Raw genomic sequence first — 15,233 nt, 5'->3', positions numbered from 1 at the left:
AAGTCACTGTATCTGACAGGGAGTTCTGAGGGGAGCAAGAAAATACAGTCTCTGTCCGTGAACTTCCATATAAGCACCAACATTGAAACATATATTTAAATACGTAATCAGAGAAATTGCTATTAAATGTAGTTATTGACTATGTTATCTCTGCTCTTTCCTGAAAATGCAATAAAACATTCGTAAAGGAGTTAGACTCCAGGGGGTGAGGAGAACTGGCCCTTAAACTCGCAATTGGTGATAAGGTGACTGACAGTGGAAATAAAAAAGCAAAAGCCAATTTTGTTTCAGAGCCACAGAAAAATTCAGAAAGTAGTAAGGACTTTCAAAGGCACTGTATCAGGAGCATCTAACTTTTCAGAACTCCTATTTTCTGAAACTCTAAATTTCAGAATAAGATATCATGGACTTACATACACAGAAAATTGTGGTGTACTAGGCGGTTGGAAAATTCAAGATGCATTTTTGCATAGAAACACACAAAAAAATACTTCTTGAATTTTCCGACAACTAATGTATTTGAGAGGAAAGAGAAAGACAGGTTTGTGTGTGAGGGGTGTGTGTGTGTGCGTGTGTGTGACCTGCAATAGTAGAAAGTCATAGATTAATATCAAAAAGGAAAAAAAATAAATTACTGTATGAGAACCTTGCTTTTCTTTCCACCTTTTTTTTTTTTTTTTTTTTGATATATTTTTGCTTGCACTCACAGAAAAGACAGAGAGAAACAGAAAGACAGAAAGTGAGAAATCATCCCCCCAGGGGAGATGGTCACACTGTAATCCCTTCTCTTCCGTTCTCCTCTCAGGATTTCGGGCACACAAGCACACGTGCCTGGCTGAGTTTTAAGACACTGGGTCCAGGTCTCAAACCACGGTCACATGGGAGTCCAGTGATGTAACCATTACGCCATCTGCTGGTCCCTACTGCTTTCCTTTACAGAGGTAATTATTAGAATAAGTTTTAAAAGTTAAAACATTTGCCTTTGGAAATTAGGACATGAAGGAAGGGAGGAAACTTATGTAAGACTGTTTTTATTTTAAAGTCATATAGAACTATGTGATATTTTAAAAATTACATGCACAGGGACAGCAGATAGCATAATGGTTACGTCACAGGACTCCCACACAGTTGACTGCAGTTTGAGTCCCAGACCCGGTAACTTAAAACTCATGCCAGGCACATGTGCATATGTGCCCAAAAACCCTGAGAGGAGAATGGAAGAGAAGATATTGCAGTGTGGCCATCCCTATAGGGGAGGTGTAATTTTTCTTGCTCTCTGTCTCTTTCTCTCTCTTTAGTGAGCATGCATGCCCCATGGCAAAAAAAAAATCTCTACAAAAAAAAAAAGAATTAAATGCATAACTTTGATAAAATAAAATAAACGGGAACTGGGGCCAGCAGGTGGCATAGTGATTATGGTGCTGGACTCTTACGTGGTCGACCATGGTTCAAGAACTGGACCTGGTGGATTGAAAATCATGCTGGGCGTATATATGTGCATGCCCAAAATTCCAAGAAGAGAATGGAGGAGAAGGGATTGTTGCGTGGACATCCCCCCTGGGAGGTGGTGATTTCTCATTTTCTCTCTCTGTGTCTGTCTGTCTCTCTGGTGAGCGTATACACCCTATGGCAAAAACAAAACAAGCAAATAAAATAAAGAGAAACTGACTGGAATTGCCTGTGCTTGCGTTCAAGGCACCTAGTATGAGGCTCTACTGCAGAACACAAAGGTGTCTTCATTTACTTCTCTCTCACTGTCATAATTTGTAGCACTCAACTCTCAATTTGTAACTTAGAAAAATACTCCTTCCGTATTACCTTTTCGTGCACGCCTTTCTTCTCTAATTATAGGAGTTAATCCACAAGAGAGGAATTATTGACATGGTGGACAGGACGTGGGCTTGGGAGTCAGACACAGCTGGCACTAAACTGCAGCTCTCCTGTTAATACCAGTTAAACCTAAGCCAACGATGGTTCAGATTCATTTATCAAAGGGAATAATGAAGTGTAACTGACAAGATTCTTATGACATCGAACAGCCTCTCGAACTAGCACATAATTGGTATTTTTTTCTTTTTGAGGTTTTTGCTACAGGGTGCATGCACTCGCCAAAAAGACAGACAGAGAGCGAGAGAGAGAGAGAGAGAGAGAAAGCGAGAAATCACCCCCCAGAAGAATGGCCATGTTGCAGTCCCTTCTCCTCCATTCTCCTCTCGTGATCTTGGGCACACACACACACACTCCCAGCGTGAGTTTAAGCCACCGGGTCTGGGACTCAAACTGCAGTTGACTACATGAGAGTCCAGCAACATAGCCATTATGCCATCTGCTGGTCCCCATAATTGGTATTTTGTAAAAATCAGTGGATTCTCTCCCCTTCTTCTGATCTCAAGGGAACAGGCGGATCTGTCCTTTCCTTTTCTGTTCAGTAAGTGAATAATAAGCGACTCCTTCTTCTTAACACTTCCCTCAGTTGCTTTCTATAACAGCAAATACATCCTTCAAAACGGTTTATTGAGATAAGGCTGTGTGATGAGTTCCTTTAGAACTATCTGCCTAAGGGGAGTAGCGCGAGTCACTGGAATGGAAGTTAATACCAACTTACTTCCATAATTATGATGAAGGTCATCTTGGCAGCAAGGACATGCCAAAACTGCATGTTATGAAAATATTTCTTCTCGTGGTCAGGAGGGTATCTGTAATCTCTGTACCTGAAAAATGCAAGTAAAGGCAAAAACTCGGTTAGAGCTTCAACCAGAGAGACCTGGCATAAATTCTGATTATTTCTCTTAAGAGACCAAATTAGTTGACCAAAAAAGTCCAGTCACAGGAAGACAACCGACATGGCAGAGTGTTTCTCTGTTTACATAAAACCACGGCTACATGCCAACTACAGGTAGCACAGATCTAACCTGAAACATACGTGTGAACCTTCTCCTGCCTTTCAAAGGCAAAGTTCTCAAAGGAGGGTATCTCAAGTACAAACAAAAGGAAACCTGCAAGTGGTGAAGTCTCGTTTCTCCGGAGGTACCGTGTAGTTTGGAAAATCTGCGATCAGGAACACTGACAGGCTGTTATTGAGGTACCCTCTTAAGGGCTGCGAGTCATTTGTTGAGTACGCGTAGTAGTAGACTAAACGGGGAATGATGTCCGACGTGAACGCAACAATGAAAGCCTGAAGGATGAAGCAAGAGGAGGATCAGGACTTGCCAGTCTGGAGTCGAGAATGTCTCCCCATTCAGTGCCAGGAGCCGTGTGGCTACGAAGTGTTTAAAACACTAAGGTGGTGGTGAGAGGGTGGAGAGAGGTTTCGTGTGGTAACCTTCCCACAGTTTAGTGCAACTCATTTCAGTATTTGATTCCGTGGGGCTGGAATTCCCCTTCCCTTCTCAAACCCTGGAACAATATAAACACATGCTTCTTTTAGGTTTGATGAATCCATTTATTTATTTTTTTATTTTATTTACTCATTTATTTATTTTAATTTGACCAGAGAAAGACACAGAGAGTGAAGAAGGAAAAATGAGAAAGCAAGCCACCAAGTCCGGGACTTGAACTGCAGTAGGTCATGTGGGAATGTCCAGCACCTTAACCACCATGCCACCTGCTAGTCCCCTGATGAATCCATTTAAAATCATCTGCTGCTGGCAACAGATGTTTAATGAAGTAGAAGTCTAAAAACTTAAACCTTCCTCTGTGGCTGCCATTGCATTCATATTCTCTATCACACTGAAAAAATCCGGCAATTATTACTTCCTAAGAAATTAGTTATCTGCAATAGGTAGGGGCCAGCAGGTGATTCTGGTCTCTTCTTTTGATGATCTCATTATCAACCTTAATTAATTTTTTAGTTTTTGCTATAGGGCATGTGTGCTTGCCAGAGAAAGACAGAGAGAGAGAGAGAAAGTGAGAATCCCTCCCCTGGGGGGTGACCACACATACATGTGCACCCCATGATTTACAAGCTGCCAGGTCTGGGCCTTGAACCATGAAGCTGGCCATATGGAATCCAGACTCTTAACTTCCACACCACCTGCTGGCTCATCAACTTTAATTTTTTAAAACCTTGTAGGTCAATATGCAGTGTAAAATTTCTAATTTGGGGAATTTCATTTTCTTACCATTTTTTAAAATAAGTGCTTCATAAACACAACAGGCAAATGTACATTCTGTTTGTGGTATACAAGTGCGTGTATAATCAATCTTTAATTGTATGTATTTATTTCTTTATTTAGGAGAGGTTTTTGCTGTACGGCGTGTGCACTCGCCAGAAAGACAGAGACAGACAGAGAGACAAAAAGCGAGAAATCACCCCCCAGGGGGGATGGCCACGCCACAATCCCTTCTCCTTCATTCTCCTCTTGGGATCTTGAACATGCATGCACATGCGTGCATCGTGAGTTTAAGCCACTGGGTTCAGGACTCAAACCGCGGTCGACTACATGGGAGTCCAATGACATAGCCATTACGCTAACTGCTGGTCCCTCAATCTTTAATTGTATTATTCAAATACTTTATACTATTACTTACTTTTGGTTTACTTTGTCACATGGTTTGAACCTATGTCATGATATTTTAATGAGTATATTTTAGAACTTTCTTTGTATTTCTAAGACTTTACACATCATAGATTTCTCTATATTGCTTACATACATGTTTAAACATGTTTATCTTTATGGACTATCACCATGATGAAATAAATGTAAATAAAGATTTAGTTCAGCATTATTCATATCTCCCACCCCGGAAATAAAATACCAAGTTACCCCACTGAAACAGGTCCACTTACATTCGTTGCAACAGAAAGGACAGCCATTCCATAAAGAATGTCTTGCCAAACGCCTATGCTATGAGCTTTAGCAGCGACAGGTCTCCTATACTGGGTAGTAAGTTTCCAGGCATCCACTCGAATCTCTACAATATTATTTAAAAGAGCAAGAAGAGGAGCCAGAGGAAAAGAGGCCACAAATAATGTAACAAATCCAAACTGAATAACTGTGGAGAGAAAAACAAAACAAAACGAAATGAACTCGTTGCCATGAGGGCGGAAGCAAAGTATGATCCACCCCTGCCACTTCCTTCACGCTGGAGCGCTCTGCTCCTGGTAAGCCTTCTAGGCCTCCATCAGCCTGCCCACTTCTTCCCAAAGGAGGCAAAGGAACTTCCTGCTCACTACAACTCTTAGGAGAAACTGGGTATGCATAGCTCAGTACCTTTTGCTATTCCCTTTGAAATCTGGGGTAACCAAAGTTTTCTGTCTTGCTGATTGTATTGGGTTGTCATAAAAATTATGACACAATTTTGTATAGAAAAACGCATCATGACTTTACTGACCACCCAGTACTTTCTGAGCTCAGGGATGATGACTGGTTTATTTGTATGCTTCTAGTAGTCGGCATACCTGTGTGTGTGCTTATCAATTATCAACGGGCGGATGATACATACATTTTTTAGAGGAAGGTTAACATCCTCCTTTGCATCATGCTGACATCTTTGTAATGTTTTATTCTCTCTTCATTAAGACTTAACAGGGACTACACCTGTGTAAAGCTGGTTTCTCTCCTCATTTTTGTTCTTTGGCTTACCATAAGGCTTAAGGTTGAAGAGCCCATTCAACTGACAGCTTGGGCAGCTTTACATGAGTGAAGAAAAAAGAGAGGGGAATGGCTTTCCATTGGAGGAGGGAAGAGAGACTCTTGTACTGGTCCTCTATTCCTAAATAAACCTCGAATGTTTGTGGATTTCAGCTTTTCTCCAAAGACTCAGTCAATCTTATTGTCAAGTGAATAAATACATACTGCATTCCTCCCTTCTTGACCCTCTACTGAACCAGAAGATAGAAGATAAAGAGGAAGTGTTATGTAGAAGCAGCATACATTTTCTAGGTTTAAATCACAGATCTCTTTCTAAAATCTTTCTGGCCCATGCAAAATTAAGTTGCCCAAGTTTCAGTATCCCTCAAAACAAAATATGTCAAATAAAGACTAATCTGTAGAATTCTTTTGAGGTTAAAGAGAATGTACGTAAGCCCTCCAGAACAAATTAACTTTTAGCTGTTCTTTTGGTAAACAGTAGTTAATTATGTAACAAAACCTTGATTTCATCTTTTGATATCCTAATAAAATCTCTGACGTGCATATGCACAATCCTTTTGAAACTTACACAACTAATTAAAAATTATAGCCTTATCACCTCAATGAGAAGGGGCTACTTAATTTTACCAGCAGTTGTATAAAACAGACTTCTGTTTGTCCAAAATTCACCTTTTTCAACCAAGGTATCACATGTCTATACTACACTATAGAATAATTAATGTTCTGGGTCATATTAGTTATTAGTTATTCTACAGTGTAATACAGAATAATAATATAATATCATTCCTCCATAACTTTATGTGCCTTTAGAATAAATTATGAAAATCATCCTACTTCATTCCACCAGGTAAGTAGAGAAAAGGCTTGAAGGAAACACTGAGTACACAAGCACTTCTCAAAGTTCCCTCTCCTAAAATTTCATCTCAAAGTCTCTTCTGTCCAATCCTTGGAATACTTTATACACTTTTTGTGTTCAACTTGAGTTTCCCTCACATAACAGCTTTTTGCGGCCTGATGTAAAAGAACACATTAAATTCAGTCAAGACTCTGGAAATGTTTTCTAATTTTTCTTTATCTGAGCTGTCACTGGGGAAACCAAAAAAGAGTGGCCATTCAGGCTAACCTGAGACAGGTGATATAAAGTAATTCTTACTTGATCCGGTTCAACAATATGAACGTCTGAGTATCCCTAAGACTGGTATTTTGAAAGTAAACGTGCTTCTGCATTCCATTTGTGACAAAGGGAAATAGCAAACAAGTCTTCTCCATATCCATCCACCCAGTAAATCCGTCTCTGATGATTTACTCAACACTGCACACTCTCAACGTACTACGGAACATTCTATTTGCAAGGCAGAAAGAGAATTAAGAGCCGAAAAGCACTTGTCTGATTCAGGTTGATTTTATTTCCAAATGGTGGTCAAAAATTACCTGTTTTGGGACCAGCTGTTGGCGAAATGGCTATGTAGCTGGACTCCCATGTAGTCGACCGCAGTTCGAGTCCCGGATCCGGTGGCTTAAACTCACGTCGGGCACGTGTGCGTGTGTGCCCAAGATCCGGAGAGGAGAAAGGAGGAGAAGGGATTGCGGCATGGCCATTCCCCCTGGCGGGGATTTCTCACTTTCTGCCTCTCTGTCTCTCTCTGTCTTTCTGGCGAGCTCATGCACCCTATAGCAAAAACCTCTCCAAAAAAAAAGAGAAAAAAGAAAAAAAAAATTACCTGTTTCCAAGTATTCGTAGAATAGGCCAAGGGATCCAAAAGTTTCAAGATCGTGATCCTGCTCCCATCGACTGTACAGTTTCTCGGAGTTGGTCCGTGCCCTGCGGCGTCTCCACCAATTCAAAGCCATGCTGTTGGGAGTGATAAAAGTAAATACGTGAAATACGGCTAAAAGGAAGGAGGTTAGAACATCAGAGTACTAAATCTGAAGGCTGGCAGGCACACAGGTGAAATCACTTAAGATCACAGGGCAAGGAGAATCACAACTCCAGCTAGTGTTCAAATCAAAATCCAATGTGCTTTTATAACACAAGTGGAGGTCAAGAATGAGACACATCTGACTCTGCTCACAGAAACAGAATGACTCAGTGACAGTTCAGTGAAAGAGAGTGGAAGGATATGGTTATTACTGAGGTCATTTAGTAACCTCAATGCTGTCACGATATTCAGGACACTCAAGGACGGACAAGGGAACTTGTTATATTAGAAAATGTCTGAGAATGGAGATGTAGAAGCTTATCTAATATGTGAAAATAAATGCAATAATACTAAGGAAATACTAATCAACTAAATTCTGTACTGTATAAAAAGACAGTACATCATGATAATGTTGGATTACACTGAGGAATTTTTTTTTAATTAGCAAATCAATCAATGTAATAGACCGCATTGACAGAATTAAGGAGAAAAATATAAAATCAGTTCAACTAATGTGGAAAAATGTATCTATTTTAAGCACATATTAAAGCCTATTATAGAAAAGTAGGAATAGAAGGAAATTGCCTCAATCTGATCAAGAGTATCTACCAAAATTCTGACTAAGCAAGCCAGTTTGAGATCTAGCAAAGACTGAAGAGATTTTCACACTGAGGGAAGCTGCTGATGAGAACACTGACAAAATGCTGAGTCACAGGGAGATCTATTTTGATGAACGGTGAGATGAGAAACTAGGAATGGATATTTGCAGAAATCAGGAACCAGGATAAGGCAATGAGGAATGATTTGCATGTGTTTGTATCTTGTATCTATGATTACTGAGCACACGTTGGACTTTCTGAGACAGTTTGGTGACGTTTGCTGTCTCCAGGTAAACTCGTTGCATAAAAACTCCCTTCCCCAGCCTCAGCCTCTCATTTTATTGACCACAAGCCATAGCAAATGAACTCAGTTTGTGGGTAACACTGAAACAATATCATTCTTAACAGAAAAAAGTTAAAAGTTTAGAGTCAAGAACAAAATAAGAATGCGCATAATCACATTCAAGACTCTACTGGAGATCTTAATAATAGGATGAGAGAAAAAAGGCAAAGGAAATGACATGAAGGAGAACTCTTATGATTATTGACAGTGATATGGCTGCACAGAAACCTGAAGGGGCCAACAGTTAGCGTAATCGCTATGTTGCTAAACTCCCATGCAGTCGACTGCGGTTCGAGTCCCAGACCCAGTGGTTTAAACTCATGCTGCGCGTGTGTGTGTGTGCATGCCCAAGATCCCGGGAGGAGAATGGAGGAGAAGGGATTGCAATGTGGCCATCCCCCCCAGGGGGTGATTTCTCGCTTTCTAACTCTCTGTCTTTCTGACGAGCGCATGCATCCTATACCCAAAAAAAAAGAAAAAAAATAAACTCTGCAAAAAAGAAAATCTAAGTGAAGTTACATAAAAATCATAAGAAATAAATAATGTTTATCAATATATTTAGCTCCTATACACCAATAGCATGCCAGTGGAAAACGTAATTTCAAAACAGATTCCAGCAACCAAAAGTAAAAGAACCTGGAAATTTATTTGACAAAAGGCCTTTAAGACCTATATGCAGAAATTAAAAACCTGTATTTGAAGTCATTAAACTCCAAAATAACTGTCCATGAATAAAAATACATATTTTTAAAACGTCAATTGCTCATGCTAAATAATTTAAAATATAATTACAATAAAAAAGCAAAATATTTTTCTGTGTGAAATTTGACAAGATGTTATGAAATTTATATAAAAAGACAAAAGACCAAAGAAAGCCAATATAGTTCTGCAGATAAATAATTCCTTGGAAAAACTTTCCCCACCAGATATCAAGACTTAGTATAAAGCTGTACTGAGAGAATGTAGTGTTAGAGCAGAGACTGGTAAATCCTACAATAGAATGGAAACTGAGAATAATCTTGTGCTTCGCATATAGCATAAATGGAAGTGTAGATCACAGTAAGTAATGACTCCTCAGTAAGTGATAATATGGCAATTTATGCATATTTCTCTCTCTCATATATATGAAAGAATATATACATAAATATATACATCATATATAAAAAAATAATTGAATTTGTCTCTCATGTTAATCTTTTCCATATCCACTAAGGATTGGTAAGTTAAAGACAATGGTATTAAAAGGTATTTTTAAAATACAGAATTAAATTTATAAAAGAGAAAAACAAAGCATGTGAATAAACATTGAAGTGTTCACCTCAAAAAAAAATACAGAATTAAATTTAGACATATATGAGAATACCTTTTTAATTTAGTGGTATAGAAAGATTTCTTAAATAGAATATTAAAAAGGCTAACCTAATAATGTAATGTTCAATGCTATATGGTTTGAAAAACCACTGTATTATATGAAGATGTACAGGATTATTTGTAAACCAGGAATCATAATTTCAATCTAGCATACTGTTACTTTACTTTTTAACAATTTCAGCTCTCTGTTGTACTATCCAATGTTGGTATTTCTCAGTACTATTTTTCAATTCTCTAATTCATTCTCCAGCCATGTTTGGTCTGGAATTGTATACTAGAATCACTCAATCTATTGTACTCTTTAGTTAAAATATCACTTTCTGTTTATGTATAAATGATTCCTTTTCATATTCACTTCTGTCACTTTTTGAAGTAAACTTATTTATTCAATGAGAGGAAGAAAGAGAAACAGACAGAGTGAGTAAAAAGGACTTTCAATAGGGTCTTCATGCCATGATCCACCCCCAGTCCTGAGGTCACCCATGTGGGATATAGCTCCCTCCACACAGCACTTAACACTCTGCTTCAGGGCTGGCCCACTTTCTCTTTTTATCTATCAGAATGTTAACCTAATATCAGAGATCGACTATCATTTTACTTTTACTTCTCTCTTTTTATAGTATATTCATTATTAGTATGTTTCTGAGTTATGTGTTGTCCTGGAAGTTCTTTGTTATTTTGTTTATAGTAAATTTTTATGCCTAGATGGATAACACATGGCTTTTTTCACAAAGTTAATTTTCAGTAATCTTGAGAAATAATATACATGTGAGGGGGGAATAACTACTTTTTTTTTTAAATGAATACTTCAAAGTCTGTATTCAGTCCCAGCCATGGTGGTGAATTTTGCTGAGATGCTGTGATCTTCAGGGACCACATTGGGGGGCCTGAGTTCAGTGCAACATAAATCCTGCACACAATGGCATATGGCATATGCCTGTAATCCCAGTGACCTAGAGGGGGACTCTGGGGAGCTCGAGGTTGTCCTGGGCAACAAAGTTAGATCAAAGGAAGGAAGACCATGACACTGCAAGGCCTCTTCTTTCAAAACATAAAACAACATTGTACTCCATAAATATATACAATTATTTTTCAATTAAAATTAAATTAAACTTTCATTTTCTTCATGGAAACCTCTTGTGATTATTTAAATCAAGCAGAAAACTTGTGAGTCATACATACGGATAAATGGCTTCTTTAATGTTTCCAAACAACTGTTTTCCAATCATTATGATGGTCAGCTGAGTTGTCAGTTCTATTAGACAGCCTCCAGGGTCACACTGATTGGAAGTAAGAGTGGAGAAAATACAGTGAATGATGAAAGATAAAAATTTACAGCAACTAAAAGAAACCATAAACCAGAACATTCAACTCTCAAGATTTTGGTTAGGGGGAACCAGCAGTTAGCATAATGGCTATGTCGCTGGACTCCCACGTAGTTGACTGCGGTTCGCGTCCCGGACCTGGTGGCTTAAAACTCACGCCGGGCGCATGTGCGTGCGTGCCCAAGATCCCGGGAGGAGAATGAAGGAGAAGGGATTGTGGCGTGACCATCCCCCCTGGGGGGGGGTGATTTCTTGCTTTCTGTCTCTATGTCTCTCTCTGTCTGTCTGGTGAGCGCACAAGCCCTATAGCAAAAAAAAAAAAAAACCTCTCCAAAAAAACAAAAAAGATTTTGGTTAGGAAGGATATTAAAGTGATTAGGGAGATTTTTTTGCCCAAGAGTTCCAAGACTGATCACAGATGAGTACCATGGGGCTACATTAGATACTTCTGTGGACGTTGTTAAAAACGTATATATCTGGGGACCAGCAGTTAGCGTAATGGCTATGTCGCTGGACTCCCATGTAGTCGATAGTGGTTCACATCCTGGACCTGGTGGCTTAAAACTCACGCCGGGCACATGTGTGGGCGTGCCAAAGATCCCAAGAGGAGAATAGAGGAGAAGGGATTGCGGCATGGCCATCCCCCCAGGGGGTGAGTTCTTGCTTTCTGTCTCTCAGTCTCTCTCTGTCTGGTGAGCGCACGCACCCTATGCCAAAAACCTCTCCAAAAAACAAAAAACAAACAAACAAAAAACCCTTATATTTCTGGGGGCCAGCAGGTGGTGTAGTGGTTACAGTGCTGGACTCCCACATGACTAGGCCAACTGCAGTTTGAGTCTGGACCTAGTGGCTTTTATATAATACTCGGTGCGCGAGTGTTTGAATATCATGCTGGGTGTGTGTGTGCACACACACACACACACACACACACACACACACAAACACACACATACAAAATTCCAGGAGGATAATGGAGGAGAAGGGATTGAAGCATGGCCATCCCTTCGGAGGGAGGAGTTCTCACTTTCCCTCTCACTCACTCTTTTTCTCTGGTGAGCACACGTGCTCTTTGACAAAACACAAACAGATTCCTGGGCCTCATCCTTAGAAAACTCTGAATCTGAACCAGCAGGTGGTATAATGGTTATGTCGCTGGACTCCCACGTAGTTGACTGCAGTTTGAGTCCCGGACCTGGCAACTTCAAACTCATGCAGGGTGCATGTGAATGCTTGTTCCAAATCCGAGAGGTGAATGGAGAGGAGACTGCTGTGTAGCCATCCCCCTGGGGGTCACTTTTTGCTTTCTCTGTCACTCCAGTTAGTGCATACCCCCCCATAGTAAAAATCTTTCTCTTAAAAAAAAAAAAAGAAGAAGAAGAAGAAAAGGAAAGAAAGAAAGAAAGAAGAGAGAAGAAAATTCTGAATCTTTCATGTTGGAGTTACAGCTGGGAGCTGCTCTATTCTCCACATGATTTGGGTATACAGCTGAGTTTGAAAATCATTGCTCTAGTCTCATTTTCTAATCCATAGAAAATTCTCTAACCCTTCCTTTAAAAGGCAATAATTTATTCTTTACAAGAAGCCTTCAGAAATAAGGAACTTCCTACTTCACAGTTTATATTTTACTACCAAATCAGAGGCACAATGTAACTTCTTGCTTTGAAGGAACTGGGCAGCCCACTGGATGACGGAGGCACCTGTGGACCGAGTCGGGGTCTAGACTTCTCTTACAACGGGATCACCTGGAATGGATGTTGCTTAGCACCAAGCACTAAAGCTTCGCCTCTCAGGGCTGCAGATGGCTTAATGGCTATGACACTGGACTCCCACATAGTCAACCGTGGTTAGAGTCCTGAATCTGGTGGCTTAAAATTCACGGATACATGTGCATGCATGGCCAAAATCCAGAGAGAATGGAGGAGAAGGGATTGAGTCATGGCCCTTCCCCCGGGGCGGGGGGTGATTTCTCACTTCCTGTCTCTCCGGCGAGCACATGTGCCCTATAACAAAATTCTCTCTTTTAAAAAAGTGCCTCACCTCTCAAGAGAATTCTTACCTCTTCACTTCTCCAGACATTAAACAAGTATGTGTATTTTCCAGGATAGCCCACAAACTTCCCTTTAAAGAAAGCTACGTAGAAGCAGGATGAGTAGTAATTTACAAATTGAAACAGGAACATTTTCAAGGTAAGACTGCTCTCATATTCCTGGTAAGTTCGAGGGATTTCTGGAAGTAAAAAGACAAGAAAGTTGAATGCATTTTCCTGTGTCTTCATGAATTTTGTACACCTTGAGACAAGTGGACATCTGGTCGAATATTCTCTTGGTCACAGCAGAGCAATATTAAGTAACAATGAATCTGTGTTAGGCTTTCTACTAAGCCCTTCGTATTAATCTAACCACAGGAGAAGGCCAGGAAGCAGTCATTATTACACTTACATGGGGATGGGGGGAGACTTCCGAAGGGCCAGTCACACAGCCAGAATGTAGAATGCAAATTCATTTAAGACTGAAGGGGCTTGCAGTTTCCAACACAATCTGATACTCTGTACATATGTCAGCTCGCTCTCGCTCGCTCTCATGTAGTACATAAGCCAGCTCAGTCTCTCGCTCGCTCTCATGTAGTACATATGTCAGCTCACTCTCTCGCTTGCTCTCATGTAGTACATATGTCAGCTCACTCTCTCGCTTGCTCTCATGTATTCAATCCAGTTTAAGCAAAGAAAGCCCGTGTCAAGGACAGGGATCTTTTCCCACCGAGCTGTGCTTTCCTCTCCAGGGTTACTTGGCTTTATCAATTTTGAGAACAAGGTGATGGTAAACAGGGCCAGCAATAATACGCATTTTCCTTCTCCTCGTGCTCTGGCATTTAAGACAGTCCAGAAATAGGAAAATATTAAATTCTCTTCACACCATAGTATAGCACGAACAGTAGGAGAATGATTTTTTCTGAGTGGATGCTCTCCCAATAGCACAAGCTGATCTGGCCAAATTCATGACCTTGCATTAACACCGGAACAGGAATGAGAATCCTAAACACACATGATTCCACCATTTTAGTGAAATTTATTCGCATCCCTACGGAATCTCTAATGTGAGTCTAGTGACTTTCACTGAAGAAAGCTGTGACTTCTCAGGAGTTTTGATTTGTTTTTAGCTTTCCAAAGGGCACATGCACTCACCCAGGAGAAAGAGACAGCAACTGAGAAAGCACCCTCCACAGGGAATGGTTACACAATCCCTTCTCCATTTCTACCTCCTGTGGGGATTTGGTGTGTGTGTCTGTGTGTGCTCACGCTCACACACGTGTGTGACATACAACCAGCAGCGCGTTGCTTAAGGTGTCAGGTCTGGGACTCAAACTGTCCAACTGGCCATTTGGGATCCAGATGCCCCAACAACCATGACACTGGCTGGCTTTTCACCAGGAAAGAGGGAGAAGGAAAGTGGGAAAGCACCCCTGGGGGACGCGGTCAGGCCAGAGTTGCTTCTCTCCCATTTCGCCCTCCTTTGCACATGCACACCTGCCTGGCTTGTTTCTCAAGCCTCCTGTCAGCCACGTACGAAGCAGCCACCTTAACCACCCCACCACTGCCTGGCCCCTCAGGTGCTTTTCAAAGCAGTTTATTTGCTGTGATTTTCTCACTGTTGCCAGCAGAGAAAGGAAGAAAAGCTGAGAGAAAGAGAACACCAAGCTGCAGACAGTATAACATGAAAGTTACTTGCCAGCACTCATGCCAGCGCTGAGTGGATAATGAGCTCTTTTCATTTTCCTGGGCATGACACCGTGCACGGACTCGCAGCAGAAGCCACAGTCTCTGAAGAGGGCACTCAGATGGCAGGCTGACTGCTCAAGGGGGCTGCGGCCTTATTTCCAGCTTGCCAGGGAGGAGTCCAGGAGCAACTGTGCTCTGCGCTACCCCCCAGGAGTCCCTCCACGTCACCTATCACCCCCTTCACCACCTCTCATGGCTATTTCTTCTCATAAAAGAATGCTTAATATGTATTTTATTTATCTTATTTATTTCTTTTAATTTGACCAGAGAGGGACAGAGTGAGGGAGAGAGAGAGGGAAAAAGAAAG

The 15,233-nt window shown here is 40.7% G+C and overlaps 1 protein-coding gene across 1 annotated transcript in view; it reads right to left on the bottom strand.

The window, feature by feature from the left end:
* Window positions 1-15,233, bottom strand: part of ANO5 (anoctamin 5) — an 82,389-nt gene that overhangs the window by 2,791 nt on the left and 64,365 nt on the right. Inside the window, exons 16-20 of the mRNA XM_006146902.2 lie at window positions 11,009-11,106; window positions 7,316-7,446; window positions 4,790-4,995; window positions 2,997-3,175; window positions 2,606-2,711 (exon numbers count right to left, since the gene is read on the bottom strand). Coding sequence (XP_006146964.1) covers window positions 2,606-2,711; window positions 2,997-3,175; window positions 4,790-4,995; window positions 7,316-7,446; window positions 11,009-11,106 — 720 coding nt within the window. The remainder of the gene's footprint in view (window positions 1-2,605; window positions 2,712-2,996; window positions 3,176-4,789; window positions 4,996-7,315; window positions 7,447-11,008; window positions 11,107-15,233) is intronic.

Source organism: Tupaia chinensis, unplaced genomic scaffold, assembly GCF_000334495.1.
Source record: "Tupaia chinensis unplaced genomic scaffold, TupChi_1.0 Scaffold000196_1, whole genome shotgun sequence".
NCBI lineage: Eukaryota > Metazoa > Chordata > Mammalia > Scandentia > Tupaiidae > Tupaia > Tupaia belangeri.
The sequence above is the reverse complement of the archived record's forward strand: the minus strand, read 5'-3'. Positions and strand labels throughout refer to the sequence as shown.